This window comes from Apodemus sylvaticus, chromosome 9, assembly GCF_947179515.1.
Source record: "Apodemus sylvaticus chromosome 9, mApoSyl1.1, whole genome shotgun sequence".
In the NCBI taxonomy this organism is placed as follows: Eukaryota; Metazoa; Chordata; class Mammalia; order Rodentia; family Muridae; genus Apodemus; species Apodemus sylvaticus.
In genome coordinates, this window is record NC_067480.1 from 35,769,196 (window position 1) to 35,793,607 (window position 24,412).

The 24,412-nt window shown below is 42.2% G+C and overlaps 1 protein-coding gene across 2 annotated transcripts in view; it reads left to right on the plus strand.

Moving 5' to 3' along the window:
• Epha4 (EPH receptor A4) overlaps nucleotides 1-24,412 on the plus strand; it is a 143,996-nt gene that overhangs the window by 72,172 nt on the left and 47,412 nt on the right. For both annotated transcript variants that reach the window (XM_052193347.1, XM_052193348.1), the window contains exon 5: nucleotides 12,446-12,784. In XM_052193347.1, coding sequence (XP_052049307.1) covers nucleotides 12,446-12,784 — 339 coding nt within the window. The remainder of the gene's footprint in view (nucleotides 1-12,445; nucleotides 12,785-24,412) is intronic.

Consider the following 24,412-nt stretch of genomic DNA (forward strand, 5'->3'; position numbering starts at 1 on the left):
GGGATTACAGCAGGACTCAAGATACCTCCCTGTGGTATGGTATAATAATAATAATAATAATAATAATAATATGCACATTCTGTATCGATGAAGCTACCTAGCCCCTTCTCCCCTTGACTTTCCCTTTCCCTTCTAAAATGCTGTCTGGCTTTCTTCCAAGAGTGGGAAGGCTTCCATGTAAGAACAGGAAGTCCTTTATGACCTTTGTGCTTAGCTGGTGTTCAGTGATTGTAGTGAGGAGACTGAGCCAACCAATATTATGTTTAAGGAAACTGTTGCAATTTCTGATACATTTCAAAATATGTAAGCAACATACCTCATGAAGGAAGTCATTAGCTGTGTATACCTAAAAAAAAAAAAAAATCTAAATCCATCATTGTTATTTTGTTCCTTTACTTAGTCCTGTTCACAGGGTGGGTCCCTATCATCTTCAACTGAAATAATAAATCCTTGCTTTTTTGCTCTGTTTAACTTGTTGGGTGAAACTTATCAGTGTCCACAATCAGAGGCGCTCTGCAGACGTGAAGATGATAACTTTCCATTGCTAACTTAAAGGGTCTCTGTGCATCTGATTCTGAGTAAATGGCCTTGAGTAACTCCATCAGCTGTTCCAAACAAACTCAGAGTGATTGATTGACACTTAGTAACTTCAATATTCCCCCCTCCCCCAAATCTCGGCTTTTAAGACAGCCCAATAAGCACAAATGTATCCAGACCTAGGCTAAATAGTCCTGAGTTGAGAACCCCGCTTTCTGCAGGTGGAGGGCAGCAAGAAGATGAAATGGCCGAGCTCCAAACAAGGAGCGATACTGACTCCATCTCTGCATTCCTGCTCCTCTTCTGTAATTGAATTTAGCGTGCCGCTGTATTTCCTCTGGAAAGTGTATTGTTTTAAAATCACCATTTCAGTTCTATTACTCAGAGCCCTCACTTCTAATGCTGCCTGGCAGTTATCAACATAATGAGCCATAATGAAATGAGGAGCAATCTTCAGTGGAAACCGAGCGCAGGTCCCACTGGTGCTGTGTGACTGTGTTGTTAAAATCGGAATGCAAATTAAAATGACATCGCCCTTACTAGCTTCCAAGGTCAGAAGAAAACTGCCCCCCCCCTTTCTTTTTTTTGAAAACTGCTCTGATTTAGAGAATCTCATATCTGTTTTTGAACAAGCTCTTGAAGGTGCCCCTGATGTTCAGTTCAATTCTTCCTCTACCCCAAAGAGTTATACGTTTAGCAATGTGGCTTAGGGATTTGGGGAGGTATGTCTAGAGTAAGGCTTTGATGTCTAAACCATAAGATAAAAGGCATCCTTCAGATTCAAGTATACTACATCTTTTTACTTTGGGGTTGCAAATAGCTAATACTGAAATGGGAGGCCATTGTGTGGACAGGTCAGGAAATATGGGTTATAACCAGTTTGGTAAAGAGTAAGAACAAAACTCCCACAAGTGTTCAAAGGAGTTTCAGTAGGACTGTTGGGTGATCCTTAACTGTTTTATCATCTGTGCCAATAATCCCTTTTTGTGTGAGGATGCTTGAATGCCAAGATTTGCAGGGAAAAAGTCTTCATATTATACAGCAAATAGATAGCGTAATAATGCAATTTGTTGATTAAGATGGAAATCAAATTGAGATACCCACTTTCCCCCCATCATAACTGGGTTTCAGTTCACAGTGAATGTTCTCACTGCTTATTGCTCGGATGGGCATCTAGGTAAGCAACCTTAGACGTTATGATGAACCAGACACAGATATCATCCTGTCAAAAGTTCAAGGTCTGATGTGAGCTCTTGGCTAAGTCCTGTCTTTGTCTCTCTCTAAGCATCCTTCCTTGAAGACAATTAGGAATTGAGGAGGTTGAGAGGGAGGCACTGGGCAGATGACTCAGTGAGTAAGGTGCTCGCCATTCAGGATTCGAGGACCTGAATTCAGTACCTAGAATTGAATTTTAAAAGCCAGGGGTGGCTGGGCAGTGGTGGTGCACGCCTGTAATACCAGCACTTGGGAGGCAGAGGCAGACGGAGGCCAGCCTGATCTACAGAGTGAGTTCCAGGACAGCCAGGGCTACACAGAGAAACCCTGTCTCGAAAAAACCAAAAAAAGAAAGAAAGAAAAGCCAGGGGTGATAGCTGTGCACTCCCAGCTAAGGAGAGATGATAAAGACTTATTTCCATGCTTCACTGGCCTTATCAGTGAGCTTAGGCCACCCTATAAACCAAGGTGCATAACCCTTGAGGAGCCCTGCCTGAGACTGAACTCTGACCTCCACACAAGGGCTGAATGTAAGGTAGTAGATGGGTGTCAAGCTTCGTCCTAGCTGGTTATTTGAAGAGTTTGAAAATGTCATGCTATTCCATAAAAATCGGTTACCATCTCATTGAATCTTCCCCTCTGACCTACTTTTCGATGCACAGGAATAAACAATGTATTGCATATTTAAGGAGGAAATGCATAGGTGTGAGGAACATTGATCTTTGCTCAAGAGAGAAGGCTTGGATAATCTGCCAGTGCCATTTAGGCAAGTTATTACGATTTTTCTACCCCCATGAATAATTGGGAGTAGCTTGCCATCAAGCAAGCCCCGTCATTTCTGGATGGCATCTCTGACAGTCCTCACTGAAGCCATACAGTGGTTACGCACAGCATGCTTCTTTGAAACAGGGTCAATTATACATTTTTCTAAGCTCCCCTGGGGTGAGAACTGAGGATCTTCCTTGCTATCAGCATTTTGACTTTCCTCTCAGCCTGTACTCCAGCTCCACCTGCTATCTAGGGCCCAGCAGAATATGAGCTGAGGATGCAGTCTCATTGCAAGCTCCCCTCCCCCTCCCCCTCCTGTGATCTTCAGGGAAGGAGTCTTTATCAGAAACTCCTCGGTACCCTGTTGAGTGGAAGGAAGGAGCCAGGCAGAGAAGCTCCGTGAAGACTAGAACACTGTCCCCACTTTGCTCTGGAGTCTGAATTTCTGGTAAAGCTGGAACCAATTTGCTATATTAATTTGGCTGGGTTTCTTAGGCTGCCTGCTCTCTCTCTCTCTCTCTCTCTCTCTCTCTCTCACTGTCCTGTATGTGTGTGTGTGTGTGTGTGATGCACATGTGCCTCTATGTGTGTGTGTGTGTGTGTGTGTGTGTGTGTGAGGAGAGGAGGCCAAAGGTCAACATAGGCTTTATTTGCCACAAGGCCCCATGACACCTAGAGCTCACCCTTTCAGTTAGGCTGGTTGACCAGTAGGCCCCGAAGAGATACTTCACCTACAGCATTGGTGTTACAATATCACTGCGCCTGGCTTCTGTGTGGCTGCTGAGGATCTGAACTCAAGTCCTCACATTTGCACAGCAAAACACTTTAGAAGCTAAGCCATCTCCAATACCACTTAGCTTCTGTTCATAGCAATTTTTGGTTATCAGCCTACCCTGATATTTATTTTAAGTTTGTATTCTATGATTAAATTTAAAATAAAGTATGCAACAGTGTTGTAAGAAACATACAGGCAGGATATGCAGCTCAGCTAATTCCTGAATGAAATGCCAATCACACTTTCCTTGGTCCTGTATATTTCCAAGTGCTTAAACTAAGAATCCATAAACTACTTCAGCTATATGCTAGGCATCTCATATACAGCAGCAAAACATCGGGTCAAACCAAGAAAAGAAAGGACAAAAGATTCCTGGAGAGGAGAATGGCACAAGAGCAGAAGTAGAGAAAGGGTAGACCTTGACGGAATGTCAGCACACTGACCTCTATGGGAAGTTAAGGCTTCTTCATGACAGCAACAAGTGATGGATGTGTCCAAGTGGTTTAGCTTTGAAATTATGGACAGCTCTGCCTCCACTCTTCATTGTTAAAACACATAAACTGCTGTGATAAAAGGTTCTGCACCGTTCATAAATCTCAAACGTGGTATCCCTGGACAGCAGTCTTTATGTAAACTAACCCAGCCGTCAGGGTCAAGAGAAAGCAATTAGCGGTGGCTACATATACAGCTGTCATGGGGAGAGCAGGGGCTTCATTTCGAAGTCCAAACTTACACCCCCCAACTGTTTACTCTGCCTTACAAACTGTCTCTCAACCAGAGAGAGATTAACAACAAAAGCTTATCTGAAGGGTTGAAGGGCTCTCCAGCTAAGACACTGAAGTATTATTGACAGCCCAAAAGTTGTTCATGCTACACGAGGCCTTATGGAATGGAACTGGAGCCCCAAGGTGCCTCTTGCTCAGAAGATAATGTCTTGTAACTGGTTGCCTTGGCATTTTATCGGGTGACAGTTGCGCTTAAAGAAATTGATCATGTTAGGAGTTATGTTTCTGCACCGGCTCCTGGGAGGTTCCTTGCTACTTCCAGAATTAATTTCATGGCTCAGGCGTTGAATTTTAAAATGATGATTAAAAATCAGTTAAGTATTAAAAATCTGTAATGGGTCTGGATGCAATAGTGCCACAGGAGCCCTGATACTATGACTTTTCTGTCAACTGAGACTCCTTAGTTACCAACTAGATTTTTTTTTCTTTTTTAATTTTAATATGAGACTGACACTTAGTATTTTATTCCTGTCAACTTCCCCCTCTTCTGCGCCCCCCCCCCCCATACAGAGGATATGGAAGTAGTGGTTCTGATGTAGGTAGCTGTACCATTGTCTTAGTCAGGGTTTCTATTCCTGCACAATATCATGACCAAGAAGCAAGTTGGGGAGGAAAGGGTTTATTCAGCTTACACTTCTGCATTGCTGTTCATCACAAAAGGAAGTCAGGACTGGAACTCAAGCAGGTTAGGAGCAGAGGCCATGGAGAGACAGATGTTCCTTACTGGCTTGCTTCCCCTGGCTTGCTCAGCCTGCTCTCTTATAGAACCCAAGAATACCAGCCCAGGGATGGTACCACGCACAAGGGGCCCTCCCCCTTGATCACTAATTGAGAAAATGCCTCACAGTTGGATCTCATGGAGGCACTTCCCCAACTGAAACTCCTTTCTCTGTGATAACTCCAGCCTGTGTCAAGTTGACACACAAAACCAGCCAGTACAACCATCCAGATAAAGGACCTATCTCTTAGTCAGCAAACAGACCCTAGGCTGTTAATACCACCAGAGGGCAGGGTGTTATGGGAATATAAACAATCCAGGGGCTGGGGACAAAGCTTCGTTGGTAAAATACTTGTCAGCATGCATGAGGATAGGAGTTCAATTCCCAAAACCCATTTTATTTTTAATGCAATATGGTAGCATGTTCTTATAACCCCAGCCGGCCAGCCAGCTTAACCTACACGTCTTATCTAGAGCTAGGCAAAAATAAGTGACCTTGGCTAGAAATCAAAGTTGACAGTGTGAGAGGAAGGGCTCCTGATGTTCTCTGGCTTCCACATGTACAAATATGCACACTCAATTCACATATGTGAACACACTCAAAAATAGTAATAAACCAAGAAAGAGGTTAATAGTCTCACAGGAAGGAAATAAAAAGGTTATGTGATGGGCTGCCCCAGGGTCTGTTAACACTTTGATGCCAGTTGTCACAAGAAATTGAATTTTCAGTTTTTTTTTTTTAATGGAACTTTACACCATATGGCCATATGTCTGTTAAATCCACATCCAAATGGAATCATCATATAGCTAAAGAATTAATCTGTTCCTTTAAGAATTAAGTCCATTTCCAGTTCATTTGGGGTTGGGTGGAGTCCATTCTTATGCTGGTTTTACCTTCCTATGGAGTAAGTTCACATGATGGCTATACCTCATTGGACACATCAGTGGCTAGATTCGTGGTTAGCTAGTGGATGTAAAGTCATGTGTGTATATGTGCATATGCAGGAGATATGCATGTGAGTGTAGTGCCAGAGGAGACCAGTAGAAAGCTGGAGTTACAGGCAGGTGGGCTACCCGACATGTGTGCTGGAAGCCAAATTCAGGTCCTCTGTATGTGCTGCCATTTTCCAAAGGAGAAGGCCTGTTTAGTGTAGGAGGAAGAAAATGCCTTTTGCAATATAACATATGATATTTTATGATACAACACTATGTACTGCAATAACCCTTTGTATCTGCCGTAATTTGGCTATAATTTCTTACTGTCGAACTCTTCTTGCCCACTGAATGTAAGCTGACATTCCACATGAAAACAATAATTACCCTTCGTAACACCTTTCCCCAGCACCTGCTAGGTGATGTGGAAAGCGTTTCACACCACTGACGGAAATGAATGTTCATTTAAACTTCTTCACAGAGGCAAGAGGTGCCGTGCACATCTCTGTCAGAGTAGTGGGAAATAATGTTCCATGCACCACATTCCTTACTCAGGCAATGACATCAGGTATAACCCCAGTTTTAGAATCAGCATCACTCGTGGTTTGCCAGTCTGAGCTTCCTGTATTGACTTATGCTGCACTTGATGTAAATAGAAATATATTCATGTGTGTGTATGTGTGCGTGCGCGTGCGCGCGCGTGTGTGTGTGTTTGTGTGTGTGTGTGTGAAGGCACCTATATTTACTATGCTATGGCAAAATACCTGATTTATGGAGAGATGAGATGATTTATTGTTGCTCAGAGTTAAGGGGGATATAATAAGCCCATCATGGTAGCAAGTCACAAGACCTCTGCGGTTGCAACAAAAACAGGTGTGGCTGGTTACCTTCTTGTGCCAGCCAGGAAGCAGAGAACAAAGCCATCACTTTAGCATGCCTCTTTGTCTAGCAGGGCTTTGCCCCTTAAAGGCTCCACAACCTCCTCAAATCACCAGAGAAGACAAGCACACAAGCTTGTGGGGTGCCATAGCACCACAGACCTCCTATGGGGGGAAGGAACATCTAACTTGCCCTGTGAGTTCCAATCCCCAGGGGTTTAACTGACCCTTTTACAGGGGTCACCTAAGACCATTGGAAAACACAGGTACATTATGATTCATAACAGTAGCAGGGATTATAGTTATGAAGCAACAACGAAAAATAATTTTCTAATTTCACAACAGGAGGAACTGTGTTAAAGGGTTTCAGTGTTAGGGAGGTTGAGAACCACTGATAATCCCTCTAGGAATCATTGACAAGCTATGGCTAATTTCAGCTGCCATCTACGTTTGCCAAGTTTTCTTGGGTAGAGCCATGCGGCATGGTGAAGATCATTGCTGTGGATGCTGAACAGTTGTTGCCAAGAGCATATGGCCCATAAAGAATAAAATATTTACAATGTGGCTATGCAATAAAATGTCCTTACAAAGGAGGAATGCTGACCCTGCTCTATTCGTAAATTAAAGGTTATTACATTTGCCTTTTGTTTCTGGTAGTATAGTTATTATCTGTGCCACTAAATTATATTAAAAACAAGAAAGGCATTCAAAATGTGAAAACTTTAAAAGCGTTTCTTTCACATGCCAGCCCCATTCTTGGGAATGCTGGGATGTGGAGACAGAGAAGGTTGAGCTTGTGGGTGAATACCGTGGGGAGATTTATAAGTGCGATTCAAAATGAAACCAGAGTGTCTTCCCTTACCAGCCTTCGGCATTTGATCATTTCATATTTAAAAAATCGGCTTAATTTGGTGATTAAAACTAAAATTAAATGAGGGAGGGGAGCTCTTAAAATTCTGTTAAAGGCAAATCCAAGGCTTCCTTTGGAAATGTTAAGATCCACCTCTTTCAGAGAGATTTTAGTTAGTTTGATGGTAAATCATCACTGGAGAAGAAAGCAGAAGAGAAACTGGAGCCATTCAGTTCTGATTTGACAAAGCTTTAATTGGACAAGGCCCTTTTTTAAACTCCCAGGTGCAGTGCCTAGTCACCTAGTGCATAAGAACAGGTCAGGGCAGGGTGTGTGCTTGCCAATGCACACACACACACACACACACACACACACACACACACACACATACACACACACACACACACACACACACACACACACACTCTTTGTATTTAGATGACCTTAGCTTCTGTTTCCTCTATAAATCCCCTTTCTATATAGGAATCTATCACAAATGCATAAGAATCAATTGAGGTCCTCTCTCCCCTCCAGCAGGTGAGGAAATGAGGCACGTGATGCATATTTGTTGGATATACAAGCACTACAGCCCCTCCAGCATTAGTAGCCATTGATATTGGGCGCTATAGCCTTTCCTACCTTTTCCAGTCTGGTTAGTCTATGGGAATGAGTTAGTCAAAGACAGTCCTGCACAGGCTTAGTGCTAATGAACCTTAAAGGAGAAGCTGAATGTTTTAACCTTAACTCAAGGAAGCCTGTGTTCATCCCCGCAATACCAGGTATACTCAAGGACCTTGTTTGCTTGCTATCCATACATCTACTCGCTCATCAAACATGTATTGAGCTTTCTCTGAACTAGATATTAGGAAATAGTGGTAGACGATGGGAAATAATGAGTACATCCGATTCCCTTGAGGATGACTTAGACACAGGTGATAGATGGGGACAGATGTGGAGCAGATGTCTGACTAGGAAGACACCATCAGCCATCCTAAGTGAATTGGGCCACAGAAACAAGGAACAGCAATGGGAGTGGTACCCTACTTGATGCCAGCCTTGTATCCAGGCTAGCTAGCATTGATAGAAGCCTCTTTGTTCCTCACAGTGACCCTTAAGCAACCTGGGATCAGTGTGTGTTCAATAAGAGTGGTATAAATAGAAAGATTGGAAAACATGATAGCATCTTGTAATAGCTTTTATTGATATAAAATTTTTTTATAAAGATTTTTTTTTTACTTTATGCGTATGAGTACACCACCATTGCTCTCTTCAGACACCCCAGAAGAGGGCACTGGACCCCATTACAGATGGTTGTTAGCCACCATATGGTTGCTGGGAATTGAACTCAGGACCTCTGGAAGAGCAGTCAGTGCTCTTAACCGCTGAGCCATCTCTCCAGCCCTGATATAAAATTTATATAGTCTTCTCTCGCTATGCATTTGGGATTGGGCTTAGGACCTTCAGGGATTCCAAAATCCAAGGATGGTCTTCACCCATATCTAATGTGATATGAACAATACCATTATCCCATATATATTAAGTATTCTTCTGGACAATTATAACTACTATAATATAATGCTATCTAAGTAGTTATACTGTATTAAAAACAGTTGGCTGTTTATGTTCATAAGAACACTTTTTTTTTTGAGACAGGGTTTCTCTGTGTACCCTTGACTGTCTTAACACTTGCTCTGTAGGCCGGCCAGCTTGGCCTCAAACTCACAGAAGTCTGGAGAACATAGTCTTTCTTGAATGCTTTCAGCTAGGTGGTTAGATCCCTGGCAGTAGAGGGTGTGTAGAGAGCTCACCCCCACCCCAGCACTTAGAACTGGAAACTCCACTTACAGTTGGGCCATCTCCCACCAGGAAGGCTGTCGCTGTCAGAGACTTGATGACTACTAGATCCTTAGATACAAAACTTAAATGGAAGAGAAAATAGGTCATTATCAGAGCTTTTCTTTCTTTTGTAGGCTTTCTATTTATTGGCTGAGATTGCCACAGTGAGGCTAGCTGTAGCTGGAGACCTAGATTGGCTTTGGCTTCAAGTCCATGTTCTCCTTCTCATTGTCTTGAGAAGATATATATATATATATATATATATATATATATATATATATATATATATATATATATATTTTCCCCCCTGAGGAAACAGTGGCTCTTCGGTAAAAATGAGGAACACACTTATTCCATGCTTGTCATATTTTAATTGGCAGGAGTTAGAAAAAGAAACCATAATCCCACAGCCGCCATTATGGTTTTAGCTTGTAAAGCATGCGTGTCTTTTCCGGTCTTTGTAGGCCAGTGTGGAAATTGTACAGGGCAGGGATTTCCATGTTTCATTTCCGTCCTTTGTCACATCACACAACTATAATCGTCCGATTTGTGCACGGATGCTACTATGCCCTCATCATGGTCTAAGACGGCAGAATACAGCACACGAGAGTGCGATTTTCTAAACCAGCCCTAGAGGTGACACTGAGTTTCAACTTTCGTTCTCACCTTTTCTTTAAACATTTACCTCCAGGCTTTCTGTAATACCCAAGAAGGAGACCATTCATTGCTTGTTTTTATATCAACCCCCACTTCCGAAATCCTCCTGCATCTTTGTGCTGCTTCCCCATGGCTGTGTTACATCTCCGCATCCTGTGACCATTTAGTTTTCTGCTCCATTTCTTCTCTGTTCAGACCCCGCCAAGCCCCGTCCTACATACTAATCACTGACTTTTTACCTCTGCAGCGCTCGGTTCATTGTGTCTCATTTTCCTGTGTGAGAGTGGACGGGGGTTGGGGTGGGGGGCTTTGGCAAGGGGGTTAATGGATTTCAGAGTCACTCTTGCACTCGCTGCAAGTCTCAGCAAAGTGAGAACCAGTGGCTGACCCATTTTGTAAAACAAACTGTGGGCAGCTTCAGCTGCGGTCCAGTGATGGCTTGCATGGTGGTGGTCACCCCAAGTCACAGAATTTGATGAGTAGAAAATGTACACCCCGACTTAAAGTAACACTTCTGCCTCAGAGGAGCAGACTAGGACACAGTTCTGTGGGGCATCAGTAAAATTCTCTCATGAATTATATTGTGTAAACTTTCACTCCTTATGCTATGTCTACTTTCTGCGTCTTCTTCCTTCTTTAACATTTAATACTTAACACCATATTCGGCTCTGGGAGTCTGATATTTCAGTTACTCCATTTATACATTCTGAAGTCATTTATTCATTATTACTCTATCCTAGCTGCTTTTCAAGACCATACATTCAGTCTTAAAATCTAAATAAGAGAACGTTTGTTTCTGAGGGTTTTATGAAGTAGGCTTAGGATTAACACAAATTTTGCAATAGTTATGTTAGTTTTTTTTTTTTTTCTTAAGATTTGAAGGTTGGGGGATAGATCTTGCAGCTAAGAAGGTTGTAGATAATTAGTCTCTGGGGAGACAGGGAGAAGCTGCTTACTTTTTGAAAATAAGGTCTTTAATTAAGCTGTTTGAGAGAGAAGAAGGGGAGATTTCCCACACAGAAGGTTTCCACCAGATCCATTGGCCCCATTTATCAGTGCAAGCCAAGTAATAAATGTAGAATGTGACTGTATGTCCACAGGTTACCCACTTCACCTCTGTCTCTGTTATTCCTTTGGACCAGATACAGTATTCCATTGTGGCTAAGGGGGAAAAGCATCAATTTTATATAGGCCTCCAGTTAACTTACCTTTTCCAGGCAAGTGTAGGAGATTACCTTCATAGCAGCCATCCCAAAACCCTGTGTGTGTGTGTGTGTGTGTGTGTGTGTGTGTGTGTAATTATACGTACATAGATATGTATACATATATACCACACATGTGGGTTGGGTATATGTGGTATGTGTGTATATATATACCTATATACATGTGTGTGATTATATGTATGTGTGTATATGCATGTGTGGTGTGGGTGTGTCTGTATGTATCTAGGAAAAAATCGGTGTGTCTCAAATCTCAAATTTTTGTCAAAATTGATTGGTTCTTCACCTTGTTTATTTTTTGTTTGCTGTTGTTTTGTTGTTTTGTTTTGTTTAGATTAAAGGCATGTGTTAAACTTTTGAAACTAAATTTGACCAAGGAAGCCCCTCCTTCAATCCCAGTCTCTACTTGACAGCAGTTAGGACATAGTGTCTTGACTAAAAGGTCCACAGTCTTATCTTTTATTTTCCAATTACCTTTTGTGCTTTGAGTAACCAGTTGTCTATAATGACAGTCATCATTGCTCACAAATCAGAAACCTTTTGATGTCAGTGGGGATGAATGTGCTTTTAGATAGTCTGGTGCAGCCCTAATCTATCAAAGAGCGAGAGGGGGTATCTGGTAGTCAAGAAAAGTCCTGGCCTAGCTCTGAGATCTCTCAACAGCTGTATATCTCTTTGACATCTTTGAAATCATGTTAAACCAGTTCCTGCTAATTACCCAGAAGTGGTTTAATGCTTACCTGCATCTGGGGTGGCAGACCTATCTCTATATAGCTCTAATCATTTAATTTGCTATTGATAAAGGGTTCTACTGAGCAATCAGAACACGTCTTCAAAAACAGTCTCTAAGTATTAATTTTCCAGCCCCCCACAGCCCTGGGAACTGGAATCCATTTGTAGAGCCAACTCTCAGAAAGTAAGATGGAGACCAGATAACGCATGCTGCTTCGCTGCCAGCTGAGAGCAGGCCTGGGCTTCCAGCCCGCCTGCTGTAGAGTGGTTCCATGTCTCTAAGTGGCATGTTTATTTGCACTGGAAGTAGAACGGCACTGACACACACACACACACACACACACACACACACACACACTCGTACAACTTCTATCGTATTGTCCTTTTAAAGGATCCCTTTTGTTGTCTTTCTTTGCCTTTCTCTTGCTCTGCCAAATGGGCCTTCTGACTCCCCCAGAGCTACAGAGAAGATAGTACAAACTCTAATGGTGTCCAAAAGGATCTCGGTCCTCCGTGTGACAGTTTGTTTTTTTTTCCCCAGGCCCACCATCTGCTCCCCTCAACTTGATTTCGAATGTCAACGAGACATCGGTGAACTTGGAGTGGAGCAGTCCTCAGAACACGGGTGGCCGGCAGGACATTTCTTACAATGTGGTCTGCAAGAAATGTGGAGCCGGCGATCCCAGCAAGTGCCGGCCCTGTGGAAGTGGAGTCCATTACACGCCACAGCAGAATGGACTCAAGACGACGCGAGTCTCCATCACTGACCTCCTAGCACACACCAATTACACGTTTGAGATCTGGGCGGTGAATGGAGTGTCTAAATACAACCCCAGCCCGGACCAGTCAGTGTCTGTCACAGTGACAACCAATCAAGCAGGTAGGAATTGATGCCTATTGACTGTGACTCTTGAGTATTTATGATGGAGAAAGTCGTAGGTGCTAATAATCATGAATTGTAGAACCTATTATAAATCTAGAAGCTGCATTGGAATACAAAAGGTTTCGAAGAGGACAGGCACTAGCTTACCACAAAGCTTTGGAATAGCTGTGGGCCACAGAGTGAATCAGACTTGGTGATCGATAGCCAGGCAGTGGTGAGGCATGTCTTTGATTCTAGCACTTGGGAGGCAGAGGCAGACAGATTTCTGAGTTTGAGGCCAGTCTGGTCTACAGAGTGAGTTCCAGGACAGCTAGGGCTACACAGAGAAACCCTGTCTTGAAAAAAAGAAGAAAGAAAGAAAGACGATGAACCATTATAGTAAGCCAGGTGTTGGGCACACTTATTTGATTTGGCTCTTCTGTCTTTTGAGATTTAACTATTATCAGTGAGTGTAGGGGCATGTGTGTATGCAAGTACAAAAAAAAGCCCATGAGTCACAAAACACTAAGAGGCCGGAAAAGCCTAATGTCCACCTTTCCTATATTTCCTCTGAGGCAGAATCTCTCCCTAAACCTGGGGTTTGTGATTTCTAGGACAGGCTGGAAGCCAGCAAGTCACAATAATCCTTTTGCCTCTGCTTCATTCTGGGGATACTAAAGGTGCACGATGAGTGTCTGGCTTGTTATGTCATTACTGGGATCCAAACTCTGGTCCTCCTGATTACCCAGCAAGCACTCTTAACCACTGAACCATCTCACCATCCCCTGCTCCCCAATGTTTGCTACTTAATCCCTAAATCCACAGGTGGGCATCACAGCATTTATAGATTACATAGGATCATAACATTGATTTTACAAATGCAGGGTGTTGCCCTGGCATGTCTTGAGTTATCCAACAAAAGCATTAGCAGCTGTACCTTGGATCTTGGTCTTAACTGTAAAAGACTATAAATAATATACATGGCTCTATATCAGAACCCACTGTGTAAATCTTACTTCTGTGCTTAAACAAAATGTGCCTTAAGAAGCTTGCTCACTCTTCCACTGCTTGTGGGGCTGTAAGATGGTACAACCACTTTGGAAATCAGTCTGGCGGTTCCTCAGAAAACTGGACTTGACCCTTCCAGAGGACCCTGCTATACCTCTCCTGGGCTTATACCCAAAGGATTCCCCGGCATGCAATAAAGACACATGCTCCATTATGTTCATAGCAGCCTTATTTATAATAGCCAGAAGCTGGAAAGAACCCAGATGTCCCTCAGTGGAGGAATGGATACAGGAAATATGGTATATTTACACAATGGAATACTACTCAGCAATTAAAAACAATGAATTCACGAAATTTTTAGGCAAATGGTTGGATCTGAAAAATATCATCCTAAGTAAGGTAACCCAATCACAAAAGAATACACATGGAATGCAATCACTGATACGTGGATATTAATTATCCCAGAAGCTCTGAATACCCAAGGCACAATTAGCATAATAAATGACTCCCATGAAGAAGTAAGGAGAGGGTCCTGATCCTGGAAAGGCTTGATCTAGCATTGGAGGGGAGTACCAGGACAGAGAAATGGGAGGGGGTGATTGGAGAATGGGTAGAGAGAAGAAGGTTTATGGGACATATGGGGAGGGGGGAACTGGGAAAGGGGAATTCATTTGGAATGTAAACAAAGAATATGGAATATAAAAATATATAATTTAAAAAAAAAAAGGAAGCTTGCTCATCCTGCGTGACAGACACATCCCTATAATCCCAGGACTTAGATGATGGAGGCAGAAGGGTGAGGAGCTTGGGCGATGGTCATGCCCTTCCTTTCTCAGATTCCATCCACTTTCTCAAAGAAGATGCATGCTAATTTTGCAGGCATTTGCCTAGTTGAACTTCGTTGACCTGAGCTGCCCAGGAGATGGTAGCCCATCCGTTTCTTGTAGAACAGGCATGTCTAGAAAACTTGGTTGTTCTTGAAGAGAGTTTGGGCTGAGTTAATTACCAATCTGTCACAATATTGAATATTGAGAAGTATGGGAGAGTCAGGGTTCACATGTGGAGATTGGAGCACCCTTCAGAAATGGGGGCTTTCCCTCCACTATGGAATCCAAGGGTTGGGTTTAGGCAGGATTTCCTGGCAGGCTCTTTTTTGCTAGCTGAGCTATCTCATTGGCTAGGTTCCCTATTTATTATTTTTGAAGAATTCAGGAGGAGGGGGAGTAGGAAATTGACTTATGTATGAGATTTTTTTTAATTATTATTATTTACTTGTTTCTTATATTAAGTTCACTGTAGCTGTCTTCAGACACTCCAGAAGAGAGTGTCAGATCTCATTATGGATGGTTATAAGCCACCATGTGGTTGCTAGGATTTGAACTCAGGACCTTCAGAAAGAAGAGCAGTCTTTGGAAGAAAGATGGCTCTTAACTGCTGAGCTATCTTTCCAGACCTGAGATTCTTATGATAGCAAGCATGACTAGAAAAGGATTATAATAAGCGGCCCCCAACCCTGCTACCTGATATTTTACTTTTTCTTTTAAGTGTTTCAGGAAGTGACTCCCATAGTTAAGTAAAATATCCATATTAATTGATGCAAAAGAAGAGTATATCAGAGACTTAATCCAGAGCCATTATTTTTTTTTTCCATTTTACTCTGAATTTCCTAGAATACATTAAAGAAAAAAAATTGGGACTTTCAACAGGAATGACTATGGAAAAATCATCAGCTGTTTAAGAAGTGTGGACAGTCTATTGTAGTTATGAACCATAAGTATGTCACCTGGGCAGGCTTTTTTATCTTTTATGTATATTCACATGGGTTGAGATGTGTGTGTCTGGTACATTCATTTATGTACACATGTAGGTTGGTGAGCTTAGGACAACATATAGACCCCTCAGGTATAATCTTGTTAGTTTGATATTATGATTCATCATCATCTTTATTGAAGGCTGTCTCATTGAATAAGTTACACTGATTGCCCAGTGATCACAAAGGATCCACCCATCTCCACCTTCCTGTTATAAGAATCTGTTACCAATCTTCACTAATCTTTCTAGGCATGTACTTTGCTGACAGCTTTGGCCCTGGGCCCTGGCCTTTTAATTTTGTACTTGTAGTAGTCCGCACTGTTTGAAGTTGTTTCATTTTTTTCTAAAGAGACTAGAATGATGTCAGAGATTTTAGTGGTACCACAAGTAAGAGTATGTGACCACCAGTAAAGTTTCTTTGTTGTATTGTTAATGTTGGTGCATCCATCTGTCCATCCGTCCATCTCTCTCCCTCTCTGCTTCTCCCTCTTCCTTTCTCCCTCTTCCCTTCTCTCTTCCTCCCTCTCTCTCCCTCCATCTCCCCATTTGTGTGTGTATGTGTGTGTGTAAAGCAATGGATATATCACAGCTCCTTGGACCAGAATTGGTGTCAGTATAGGAAGCAGCTAACATGTGCCAAGCTGTGTTTGGACATAGAAGAATATGGTTATGGCCAGTCCATATTTTTAAGTTCAGTCCTTCTCCATCCTTTTTCCATCCACAGCTCCGGGACAACTGCTCTTCCACTGAGCTCAGTCCTCTCTCTCTCTTTTATTACACCTTTTCAATTATCCTCACACAAATAAGAACATTGTGTTCTTAACCAATTTAAAACTAGGACGGCCCCTTTTGAGGCCACAGCTATGCAGGGTCAAGTCTGAAATCATTCTCTGGCAGAGGGCAGCCCTTGGGAGATGGCCTTAACATCCACAGGTTTTTTTAGGAAGAGACTTCCATAGTTCTTCATATACTTAAGGACTCGAGCCAAAAGATTATGTCAGTCCATACTACGCCAAAAGGTCCAAAGAGCAAACGAAAGGCATGTTGAAAATCTTCCCCAGGAATAACATGTGCAAGAACTTTATTAGGAATGGAGGAAAGAATCAGAACTTTTATGAAAAATGTTGTTGTAATTATTTTAGATCTAGCAGAAAGATGGACAGGTAATTCCAGTGGAGCAATAAGGTGATACTTTCCCTGTCTTGTTGATCCTGCAGGGAGGTTTGCTTAATAGGACAAAATTCCATCTCTTTATTTTAATTTTCATCGAGGTGGATGCTGGGAAGCTGTTGAAAATTAAAAATACATCTTTCAATAAAGAGACCTCCTATCATGCCAGCCAGAAAGTGGTTCTGCTCAGTACAGAACTTTACACGTGTGCATAGGGCCGCCTCCGCGTCCTGCCCCACACTTTGAAGTTCAGATTCCAAATCATTGGGTAGTTTGTCTTTGCTTAACAAACCCTTTGTTAATAATGGTGGTAGTGAATAATGTAGGCCAGATTCCTGGGTGACTGTTGTAGTCATCAGCTCTATCAAAGCTCCCCTAAGCATATTTACATATGCACAATTATATTCTAATTGCATTTGGTTCCATCATTCCATTAAATTAGATTCCTTAAGGACCTGTATAGGCAATGATGGTTTACTCTGTAAGGAGTACATAGAATTAATGGATGTTAATGGCTGTTAGCATTTAGCACCCAGAAGCCTCAGGATGGTTCTCTACCTTTATCATGGTTTTGTTCTGTGTTTTCTTTTGTGTTGTTGTGTTTCTCATGAGTAACATGGTTATTTGTTTGTTTGTTTTTTAAAGCAAGCCAAGTGCTTGATAACAAGGAGAAAATCTTAGTGTAGATAGTGCCTTTCCTCAATGGTCTTCCTGTACTCAGCTTGGCCTGGCTCCTACTGTGAGATAAAAGGGGTGTGAGGTTTGGATTTAGAGGAGCTTTGATAGAAGGTGGTGTGAATGGGCCATATTTTCACAAGAATGTGTAAAAACCATTTGAACCCTGATATAGCAGCAGCCTTTTCCTCTCCCCCTGGGATCAAAAACAAGTCAGACACAAAAGACAAAGGAAGTCAGGGTATCTGACACTTGGTTTTTGATAAGTTGAGTGATGGATGCCAGCTTTGTAACTGACCAAACGGGCTTAATGGAGAGATGCTGGTTGTGTCCTGTGGGACACAAGGGTCCTGTGGGAAGGCAGCTGGTGTTGAGGAGGAAGAATGGGCAAAGTGTGGGCGGAAGAGTGGAAAAGTGTGGTGAGGTCTGCGTTGAATATTCTGAAGTACCTAGTTTCACCAAATGTTTAAGGATTTGTCACAACTCCAGTCCTCATGTCAGTGGTGGGAGAGAGGTGGGGGTGTGATGAGGGGGAAATGTACCTAAAGTGTCACCACATTAAAGCTTGAAGGCAAGGAGGAAGTTCCTCCCAGACTTCTGTCCTTCTTGATGGACAGAAGGAGTAAAGCCACCGGCTTCCTGTGGCTTCCATCCTGTAGCAACCAATCTGCCTTTTGTTTGAGAAATTGTCTCTGTGTTTCTGAAAAAAAAAAAATGCCTCTGCAAACTGCTGGTGACTTGTTTTCTTGCTTTTCTTCAGTTTACTTTGACTTAAGTGGACCCTGAATACAGGGTGTGTCCCTAGATGAGGGAGATGCTGTGTAAATGGAACAAGGTTTTCTGGCTAAGGAACAGAATTGTGATTTTTTTTTTCCCTTAAATCCTATGGGAGTACCCAGCATTAACATTGCTGACGTCTTTTTACTGTGCATTTCTTAAGTTCCTCAGGCTTGGTTTGTCAGCTCTGAGACTAGATCATTCTGAGAGGGAAAGGTGCTTTGTTTGTCTTAAATCATTATTAACCTGACATCAATGAGTAAGTAGTTTTTTCCTACTAACCCCTCTGAACTTCATCCATGGGCAGGGATATCTATGTTTTAAAGAGTATTTTGTTTATGCATGAGAGAGGGTATGCATGCAGGCAGATGTGCACGTGAGGGTACTCGTGTGGAGTACCTCAGGAATCCAGTCTCTCTTTCCACCAGGAGATAGCTGCAAGCACTTTGACCTACTGAACCATCTCCCCAATGTACAGTTTGGATTCATGTTTGCCTGTAACTGGGTGGGAAAGAGCTGACCACCTCCCTCTTTGGCAGCAATAGTGTAACAGTGGCAAACATCTGGAGCACTGAGCCCAGAAGCATTCACGTAGCCTACAAATTATGAGGTTATATAAACCTGCCCAATTATTTAATGCTGTCTTTTCTATGGGATCCTATGCATTCAAATGGACAGTCAAAAGCCATGACCTTGGAGTTTAATAGGTCTGGACGTTGAGAAGCAGACCTTAGGAGCTATTCCAAGGTGGGAAGCAATTCTAAAGGGCTTCAGTATAATTATCATTATAACTTTGCCACACTGGTATGGCTTCACAGATGCTCATCTCCTAAGAGTTCCATAGCCAAGTGACATGTTCCTGTGTGATTGCAGTAGTGCATGAAGCAGGGTCCTGTTTCCTTGATTGAATTTGATAGGCTGAGAACATAATTTAGTAGTCATTGCTGTTCTCAGACAGTTGTCTGAGCCTTCAAGAGCCTCTCTGAAGACCTTTCCCACTTGCTCTGCCATCACACAAACCGGTAGGGCTTGTTAGACTGGCATTGTTCTTAAGGGTTGCACAGTTAAGGGAACTGTAAGAAGGAAGCCACACCACCAATAAACTGGCACGACACTTTGTCATAATACCATTGTACTGAATGTCGTTGTCGTTATTCAATATGTTTGTTGACTTAACTTTTATTTACAGTAAAAACAAATGGGTTAACTCTGTCTAGTAGTCATACATTCAATAAACCCAAAATAATGAGACGAGAAAAGAAAATAATTAAGTACAAGAGGCACACTGTCTGTTATTACTCAACTGGTAAGCTCCCAGTCTCTCTTTCTCTGCCATCTTTTAATTAGACACATTATGTTATTTGAGTGGGATAATGGAGAACAGTGGGAATTCTCATCCCCACTGGGTATAATTGCTACCTGTCTTCTAGACAGCAGAAGAAAGCTTCTGGGGAATGGTGGGAGAAGGGAGAAGAGTCTTGGGACAATGAGTGAGGTGATTTGCCACGGGCATAAAGAAGTCAGGTTTTCTGGGGTCTGAAGCTTAGATAGGTTTTGTGTGATTAGGGGGTAGAACTAGGGCTCAAAATAAAAAAAACCAATAATAATAGTAATAACAATAATAATAAACGAATGAATGAATAAATGGAGCCATATGAAGGTTCTTAGCTTTCCTATATCACAATTTGACAAGGTTAAAGAGAATACAGTTGGCAGATAAGGAGCTCATTGTATTAGTATGCTCAAGGAAAAATAAGGAACAGGAGGATTTGGCCTCATATGAAAGGTGTTGAAAAGCGAGGTCATTGCTCAGTATGAGTCTAGCCAGTGGTTAGGTGTGCGCCATGAAGGCCATACTGAAGTTAGCCAGAAAGAGAATTTGAGATCAAAGGACAAGCAGAAAGCACGTTCCCGTTGTTCTTAAGAATTATGGTGGATACAATGCTCAAATGAAGTGGGCTCGGGACCAAGTCTTTTCTTTAAGCACAAAAAAGGGAAAAAAAGAGAAAGAAGCAAATTGCTGGTATCTGAAAGGCACAAATGTTAGCTGTTTTAGCATCCTACCTCCCCTGTCCTCACCCATTAAGAACAGCTTTCGTATTTCTAAAGGGTTAAATATAATCAAAGGATGAGTAATAGTTTGTGGTATTCAGTAGAATCCAGATTTTGGCACCTATAAATAAAGTTTTATTGGCACAGGAGGCCAGTCATTTGTTCACATGTTGTGTAGGAGGGCTTCCGGCTGCAGAAGCATGGCTTAGTAGCTGTGGCATAGTGAATGGACAGCAGTGTAAACATAATTAGCAATCTGGCTTTACATTTATTTTCTAAGCTGGTTTCTACTCTGGCATACTAAATCAAGAAAGGGGCGTGGTCAGAACGGGGTTAAGATGTTGAAATGGCGGCACCACTTGTGGGAAGTGACGCTTCAGGGGAAGGATGTGGTGGCTTAGAGCTCTGCTTAATCCCTATGAGACAGTTTGTATTTGGCAAGACACGTTATTTGTAAGATGTTTTGATTGTGTTAAAAAAAAATTAACCGAAGTAATTATGATTTCAAAGATGCCTTTGCTTCCTCGGACCACAAATCTTTTCCCATTGATAACTCAAATTTACATGTGCCTCTCTTGATGCTGACTGATTGGCGCAGGTTCACCTCAGCTTTTAAAATTATTTACATTTTTTATATCTGTGTATGTATGTATGTATGTATGTATGTATGTATCTATGCATGTATGCAAGCATACATGATATGTATGTGTGGGCACATATACATGTCACAGTCAAAGGACAACTTTGGAGTCAGTCTTTTCCTCCCACCTTTATGGGTCCCAGGGATTGAAGCCCAGCTGTCCGTCTTGCTCTGCAAGTGCCTTTCCTCTCTGAGCCATTGTGAGGAGTCCTGGTTCTCTTTACAGTTTACCTCCTTCCCACTTCAGTTCTTACATAATCACCTGCTCCGTTTGTTCATGTTGTTCTCTCACTGCAATGATTTGCTGTCGGCTTTGATCGTCCTTACCCCTACAAAATTTGATAGAAGCAGGGAGATTGCCCAACAAACTCAGACTGTAAAGAAATCCCACGGAGGTTGCACTGATAGGTGGTCTGTGCCTCCTTCCTTGTTGGTGCATACTTTTAGGGGTGCAAAAGGGGCGACTGGTTGAGAGACCTTGTTTGTTTGGATCATTATAAGCTTCACCAAGCATGCAATGGTCTTCAGAGGATCCAGGCTGTGGTTTTCTCATTAACAGCTCTGCTCCAGCCACAGGCTCCGGGCTTAGTTCATAGTCCTTATGAAATGTGTATTTGGGGAAAAAAAGCGCACATAGAACAATATTTTCTTTAAAGAAATAATCTCCTGAGTTAAACTTAATACCAAAAAAATATATATTTTCATTTTTGTTGAATGTTGTTGCTTCCACTGTAATTAATAGGCTTACTCATTAATTCATTATTATAATGCTAAAATAAAATATATAAGCAGTTCTATAAAATATAGCCTTTTTGTTTGGGGAACCAGAATTCCTGGATTTGTGTTCATGGTTGGTACCATAAAAGCCTGGTGAGGAGAGAAAAAAAATGAAAAGCCTTCCAAAGGCATCTACTAAATTATCCAACTTCAAGGTTGACTGAGCAGCGTAGACAAATGGTATGTCTACAGCGCCTAGTGGTAATTATTGTGTATAAGTGAAAGTTCTCATTGTTTAGAGAGGTAAATATTTCATTCTCAGAAAATGGACGTTGGTTTTTATTTATCCACCCAAGCCCAGAGAACACTGTTGTTCTTAACTCCGTTCGCTTTGCTCCTACATAAATATACACACATGTTCATCTGTGAGACGGGAATCCACTCTCCTGCACGCCCTTGGCAGCCCAGGCCTGCGTTCTTTCGCATTGCTCAACGTCGCGCTTGTTACACTGAACTCCATTGCCAGCTTATGCGCTCTGGAGAAGCCATCAAGAGATCTAAAACATAAATGCCTGCCTTGGTCAGAACTGAAGAGCCTGGGGCTCACAGGAGTTCTGAGATAGGTTTCTTCGCTCTCTAAATATCCTTCCAACTAATGAAATGAATCATCTCCTTAAAGTAGCCAATGGAGACTCCCAAGTTCAGTCTGCAACAGAACATCTGAAAAGATCCAGAGAATCTTTATCAAAGCTCCTATTAACCCCCTGCTGATGTCTCTAACCAGTTTTTATTTTGCCTTTAATACCACGCAAATCTAAAAGTCACATTGAAGGACTAATCCTGCCTTGAGAGATCTGAAGTCTGCAGGGACTAATTGAAATCCTCGTCCCTGTCTTCCAAAGGTAGAGTATGACTATTTGGGAAGGTATTGTCTGTAGTCTTCAGATGATCAGAAATTAATGCCTTAGATTTAGAGCTCTTCAGAGCAGCAAGCTTTAGTGGTGGAACATTTCCGTTCTTTAATTACCCTTTCTGTAGTATCCACCTGGCTCCAGCATCCTCAATTCGTGAACCTCCTTTGGCTTGTGCCAAAAGTTTTCAGCTGTACAGTTGTGTGTGTGTGTGTGTGTGTGTATGTGTGTGTGTGTGTGTGTCTGCCTGCCTCAGGAACATGGTGGCTTTCATTGAGAAATATCACAGACACTCTCTCCTGTATTGTTACTGATACTTGAACGTCACAGCCAGTGCCCAAGCCAGGTCTGGTCCCCATCCTGAATAAACAACAATAAAAAAACAAATTTGTAATGTTAGGGAGACAAAGGAAGTTTGAATAATGTGGCTTCTTTGGGAAGAGGGGCAAAGAGATCTGGTAAACTCCCAAGTCTGTCCTCAAATAGAGGGTCAACACGCGCATCTAAGTAATCCCAGTCAAGAGGTGGTCTGCCAACCACTGACTGCATTGTCTGGCCTTCAGTCCCATCCTCTAAGGTGGTTTGAGAAGTTATTAGCTCTGTATGAAATCTCTTTCCTGTGTTCACTCTGGCTGATACCTGTTCTCCCAACAGGAGCTCTCTCTCTCTCTCTCTCTCTCTCTCTCTCTCTCTCTCTCTCTGTGTGTGTGTGTGTGTGTGTGTGTGTAGTGGGGAGGAATCCCATTTCTTTGAAAATAGTAAATTGTTCCATCTTCATTCCTGCCAAGGCCATTACAACATGAGGGTCACTGTTAAAGCTGTGAGAATCTATTCTCACAGTCATTCAGAATGGTTACCATATAGACAGAGAGCAAGTGAACAGTCCCTTACACAAATTCTTTCTCTATCTGATGAATTAATTGCTAAGCCTTAGAGTGACACCATAGATATACAAATTGCTTGGGCAGTCTGAGGTATACTTTCAAAAAAACCTTTTGGATGAAAGAACCACAGAATTGATCATTTTTAAGAGGTTCTCATAAGGTACCTTTGGTCTGTAGCATATGCATACAGCTTTTAAGGGGGCAGCTCCAGCTTCTCAGTTGAGAGCTAAATAAGGATCTGCTGCCAGCAGGCTCCCAGTATATAGGACACTTGGGTCAGATCCATCTATAAGAACACTCATTGCAAAGGGACAGTTCTCAATGGCTCCCTGGAGAGTTTGTGTTTGTCTAGATAATATAGTGCAAGCAGTAAATCTGCTGCCTTTGGAATCAACTCTTTGGGTAGGGGGAGGGTGACTGTATATTCTGGGCATAATAAGTTAAGGTGGACAGAAACAGATCTTTGATCATGTTTCCTTACCAGTGCTAAGGGCATAGAAACAAGCCAGTCTTTCAGATATGCTAGTAGCAGAAAGCTTACTTAGTATCCTCTGCCTTCACTAAGTCCTTGTAGTCAAGGACTCTTTATATGCTCTGAAAACTGCTGGTTATCCCAAGAGTTGCTGATGTAGGCTGGATTCCTTGATTGTGTTGAAGCCCAGTGAATCTGCCCTGATCCTATAGGGTTCTTATGAGATGGAGGTTTTGAGGGAGCCTCGTAGGAAGCATTCTTCCAATGCTGGATTTCGGGGGCCATATCATTTCATTTCTTCTCACTTAAAATGGAGGCAGGGTCATCACTGTAAGGATGCATGGATCCTTGCTGCTTCATTTTTCACCAAAAAACTAGCAGAACCCTGAACAAAAGCCTGTCCTCAGGGAAGCAGAAAGAAAGGTGTTTACAGTTTTCATTTGGAAACTTACTCCACTGCAGAGAAGCCAGCTGACTTCAACGAGAGCCTGAGACAATGCAGTTTGGAAATCTTAGAATTTTAAAATG